Source organism: Buceros rhinoceros, unplaced genomic scaffold, assembly GCF_000710305.1.
Source record: "Buceros rhinoceros silvestris isolate BGI_N320 unplaced genomic scaffold, ASM71030v1 scaffold3478, whole genome shotgun sequence".
In the NCBI taxonomy this organism is placed as follows: Eukaryota; Metazoa; Chordata; class Aves; order Bucerotiformes; family Bucerotidae; genus Buceros; species Buceros rhinoceros.
Window position 1 is genome coordinate 41,913 of NW_010426200.1, and position 4,861 is coordinate 46,773.

At 54.4% G+C, this 4,861-nt stretch overlaps 1 protein-coding gene across 1 annotated transcript in view; it reads right to left on the reverse strand.

The window, feature by feature from the left end:
* Positions 1-4,861, reverse strand: part of EFR3B (EFR3 homolog B (S. cerevisiae)) — a gene marked incomplete at its 5' end in the record, with an annotated part of 12,834 nt that overhangs the window by 2,364 nt on the left and 5,609 nt on the right. Inside the window, 8 exons of the mRNA XM_010141402.1 lie at positions 657-748; positions 1,103-1,230; positions 1,657-1,724; positions 1,836-1,967; positions 2,462-2,623; positions 3,237-3,312; positions 3,921-4,093; positions 4,316-4,367. Of these exons, the coding sequence (XP_010139704.1) occupies positions 657-748; positions 1,103-1,230; positions 1,657-1,724; positions 1,836-1,967; positions 2,462-2,623; positions 3,237-3,312; positions 3,921-4,093; positions 4,316-4,367 (883 nt within the window). The remainder of the gene's footprint in view (positions 1-656; positions 749-1,102; positions 1,231-1,656; positions 1,725-1,835; positions 1,968-2,461; positions 2,624-3,236; positions 3,313-3,920; positions 4,094-4,315; positions 4,368-4,861) is intronic.

Sequence of the window (4,861 nt, forward strand, 5' to 3'; positions counted from 1 at the left end):
TAGCCCCCCCCTGGTACAACTTAGGGCCATTTCCTCTCGCCCTGTCATTCGTAACATGGTAGAAGAGACTGACCCCCAGCTCTCATTGGAGAAGCCTGTGGAGGAGTCTCCTGTGGGAAGGACCCCACGCTGGAGCAGGGTAAGGGTGTGAGGAGGAAGGGGCAGCAGAGACAAAGAGTGATGAACTGACTGTACCCCATACCCCAACCCTCGTGTTTCTGGAGGGGAGGAGGCAAATCAGGAGCGAAGTTAAGCCCAGGAAGAAGGGAAGGGTGGGGGAAGGTGTTTTGAGATTGAGGTTTTATTTCTCATTCCCCTACTTTGATTTGATTGGCAAAAAAATTCCATTAATTTGCCCAAATCGAGTCTGTTTTGCCCATGACAGTAACTGCTGAGTGGTATCCCTGTCCTTATCGCGACGCACCAGCCTTTGCGAGTAGATTGTCTTCCTATTAATTTGCCCAAATCAAGTCTGTTTTGCCCACGACAGTAACTGCTGAGTGATCTCCCTGTCCTTATCGCGACCCACCAGCCTTTCGTGGTATCTTCTCTTCCTATCAGCACCTCAAGGGGGAGTCAGGGTCCTTCTCGCCCTGATCTCCACCAGACACCCGGGGCTGAGATACGTCTGCAGTCAAACTGGTGTAACATGGTACCTGCTCTCGCTCCGGGCTGTTTCTTGACTCCACCTCGACCTGCAGGGAAATGGTCTCCCCAATGCTCTTCCTCTTGGACAAGCGATCTTCATCTGGGAAGGAAGAGGGAGGGCAGAAGAGCTAATGGCAGCCACCTCGGGGGTAAGCCCAGGCAGCTCCTGGACAAAAAGGCCTCATGTCCCATCCCCAGGGTAAGGGTCCACCTAAGCCATCCACCCAAATTCATCAGACCAGCAGAGCTGAGGACCACACCCAGGGGGTTTCACAGCTCCTTCCAGGCACATGGCAACCCCAGGAAGATCCCAATTAACACTTAGTGCCTCAGTTTCCCCAAGGTTTCACCTCTAACGGTGCAACAGGCCCACATGTAGGACAAAAACCTTGTGTCCTCCCTTCCCAGTTTCCTCCCTTCCCAGTTCTGCAGGATGCCCCAAGGTGGTGTGTACCAGTCAGCTGGGGGATGTAGGGCGTGCTGAGCCGGTCTGAGTTGTAGCCACTGCCACCCAGCACCTCGCTGATCTTGCTCTGCCAGAAGAAGACCTCTGGGCCCAAGCGGTCAAGGCTCTTGCTCAACCTATGGAGATGGAGAAAGAACCCAATGGAGGTGGAGAAAGAACCCGACGGAGAAGGCAGCACCTCTCCTGCTAGGGAAGCTGTGCCAGCAGGGCTTCCAGTCCCTTTGGGGCACAAACAGAATGTTCTCAAGGCTGTGGATGCATCATGCTATGTCTGTGCACACTGGCACAAAACCAGAGGACCAGCCGTTGGTGAGCACAAGCTGTGGTGGCCACCCCCTTCTCTGGCCGCTCGGGAGCTTCCACAGCTTCCGAACAGGCTGAAAAAAACCACCTGATGTCCTTCCCACTGTGCCATCCCCAGACGGGAAGCGAGACAAGCACAGGAAGAGACGGGCTGATAAACCCATTATCGCCCACGACCTTACGGCTGTCAATGCCTCGGGAGCAGGTAGTGGGAGAGAAGGTATTTCCCAGGCTCTTACTTTGGGTTCTCCACAAACACATCTTCGGGGAGCAGATAGGGAGCTTCCTTCTGGCGCATCTGGATGACCTGCAGAAGACAAGCAAGGAGCCAAGCTCAAGCCCCATGGGTGGCCAGGAGAGCCGATGCCAGAGCTGCCTTGGGGAAGGCTTCAGCCTCGACCCAGCCCCTCCCTTGCACCTCGTGGATGTGCTGGCAGAAGGTGGGCACAGTGGTAAGCTGGCTGATGAGGTTCAGGTAAGCTGCACCGAGGGCAAAGAGTGCGCAGCGGTTGTACGCTGTCAAGTTATCTTCGTTGATCTGGGCGATCTCCTGCAACAGAGACACAGACCCTTGAGACAAGGACGGACAAGGCCCCACAGTGGTCCCCATCCCCCTCATGGGGGATCCCCCTCATGGCATCACCTGCCCTCCAAAGATCTCAGCTTTTGGAGCTTGGGTTTGCAGCACTTCAGACAAGGGAATTGGGGGCTCACCCCACTATGGTGGGAGAAGCTCAGAGCAGGTGAGGAGACCCCAACTCCAAAACAACCCCCCTCCTGCAGGCTCCTTCCCATCTAAGCAAAAAATTGTTTCTGCTGAGGGTGGGGAGACCCTGGCCCAGGTTGCCCCGAGAGGTGGGAGAAGCCCCATCCCTGGCAGCATTGGAGGTCAGGTTGGACCTTCAGACTCCAAGCAACCTGCTCTAGCTGCAGATGTCCTTGATCACTGCAGGGGGGTTGGACTGGATAAGCTTGAAGGTCCCTTCCCACCCAATCACATCTCAGCGCGCCCACCCCATGGTGCTGAGCTGCCCTCCCACCTACCTGCACTGCCAGCACCAGGCGGATGAGGTCCACCATGACCTCCTCGTTAGCCAGCTCAACGCTGATGAGCATCAGCATGCTGTAGAGAGCCTCGTAGTGAGCCTGCACGTTGCTCTCCTCTTTGCATATCAGATAGATGTGCCGGTACAGCTGCTGGCCGTGCTGTGGGGACATGGAGGGATGCGGTCAACTCCTGAGCATCTGCCATCAATGCAAAGTAGCAGGGCCCAGCGGAGGGGACTCTATCCATGTGGGAAGGAGCAGAGCTCCTCTGGTCACCAAGTAAAGTCCCATGGAGGAGGAGCTGTGACTGTCAGGTGGGGTTTTGTCATTTTATGCTGGACCCTGACAGGGAAGGGGCACTGGGAAGTCCAAGAGCAGAACCCAGGACAGGTAAACAGCACCGGTGGTACCAAGCCCAGGGAAATGATGCTCTTGCAGAAGCTTTATAGAAATTACAGCAGAAAAATAAAGCCCTGAGACACATGGCTTGACAGCAAGACATGGGACAGAGCAGGGCACATGCTGGACTGGTGCAAGGGACCTTTGAAGGTTCCTTCCAACCCAAATCACACCATGATTCTATGATTTGGGAGTAGAGAAAGGCCCACACATGAAGCACTGGTAGAGATTATATCCCACCAGATTTTCCCAGGGATGTCCCCAGGTTTAGAGGTATCATGGTACTCCAAGACTCAGTGTGATTTGGGAAAACAGAGGCCCAGTCCTTACACTGGTCTGCACAAGGACAGCTTGACCAAGATTCTGACACTACCTTCTTCATGAAGACAGTATCTTGGCGTGAGCATTTGTCCACTTTCAGCTTCAGGACTGAGATGTCACTGATGGTGCTGCAAGGACAGACCAAGGGAAGGAAAAGCTCAGACACCGGAGGGAGGAGGCGCACTTCCCACATGGCCGTAGAGCCGCTGGCCAGGATGAGCCATCTCCAGAGGAGCTAAAGGTGGCTTTCAAAACCCATCTGAGAAATTCAGATATTCAAGAGTACCAAGGCAAGGCTGTGGCAGTCAGGAGCACCAAGGCAAGCTGACAAAGCGTGCAAGCAAAGGGGATTAAAACAGGAGCACAGCAAACCCCATGGAGATGTTTCCATCTGGGATCACAGTCACCTTCATCCAAGGTCAAAACACGTGCCCAGCAGGCCTACCTGTGGGGACGCAACGTAGTCAGTGAACCTGATTGAGGAGGTTATTGCTTCTGCACATCCGCCTGGGACTGCTGTCTAACCATGGTGACATTTGGCAGCACGGTCTCACATCCAGAGAGACCCCAACCCATCTGGCTTTTAGCAGACCACTGATCTACATCACTGAACCACCCCAAAACTGGTACCAGCATTATTAACAATCCCGCCAGTGCTTCCAGTCCAGCAGATCTCCCTCCCAGGAGAGCTGGAGGTCTGCAAGTTTCAGCCCTGTTGGGAGCTCCCAGGACATACCTGATGGTGGAGAATTTCTGCCGGTTCCCATGGCGATCAATGAAACTGATGAGGATCTCGAGGACAAAGAGGCGGATCTCAGCATCCTCCATGAGGGCTGCAGAGAGCAGCCTGTCCAGGAAGGCGCTGGGAAGTGCTGTGAGCATGTTACTGCACTGGAAGCCCACAGAGACCTGCAAGTGTCCAAGAAAAAGGGATGCAGAGTGATAGCGTCACTTGAGAGGGATCAAACCATGCCAAGAAAGAGGGGCTGCCAGCAGAGAAGACGAAGTACAGAATAAGCTTTTCCTAAACCACCCCAGGGGGGAAGGTCCCTGAGCTCCCTGCCAGCAGCTTTGACCCCATGGGTCTCTTGGGGGTTGGACGCTGCTGTGGGGATGGTGAAATGTTCATACCTGGAGGAGGGACTTCAGGAGCATTATCTGTGTCAGCCGATTTCGGTCCTCCCTGCCACAGAGAGAAGAAAAAAATGGTAAAATTCAAGTGAAAGACAACCCTCCTTCCATGCCCAAAGGATGGAAAAGGTCCCAGAATGGGCAGGACCAGTTTCCCGAGAGTCACCGCCACAGACAGCCACAGTCTCCAGCAGACGAGCTCCCAGTTTAACAGCCAGCAGGAAGGCTGCTAAAGAAACGAGGAACCTCAAAGTCACCACCCTGCCACAGGCATCACAAACAAGGCAGCACTCGTGTCTCCAAGCAGGCACAAGCTGAGCTCAGGGCAGTGAGCCAGCTTCTGGATGTCCCTGTCTCACTGTGATTCCCAAGGGACACCAGGAACTGGCTCTGAACAGGCTTCTCACTTTTAAGCAGCTGAAAAACAGGTGAATTGAAGCACAAGCCCTCCTGACCATGGCAGTACCCCTGCGCCTCACTCCCGTCTCACTTCCAGCAAAGCCACCTCTTCCATTTCAGCGACATGGAATGGCTTACAAAAAAAAA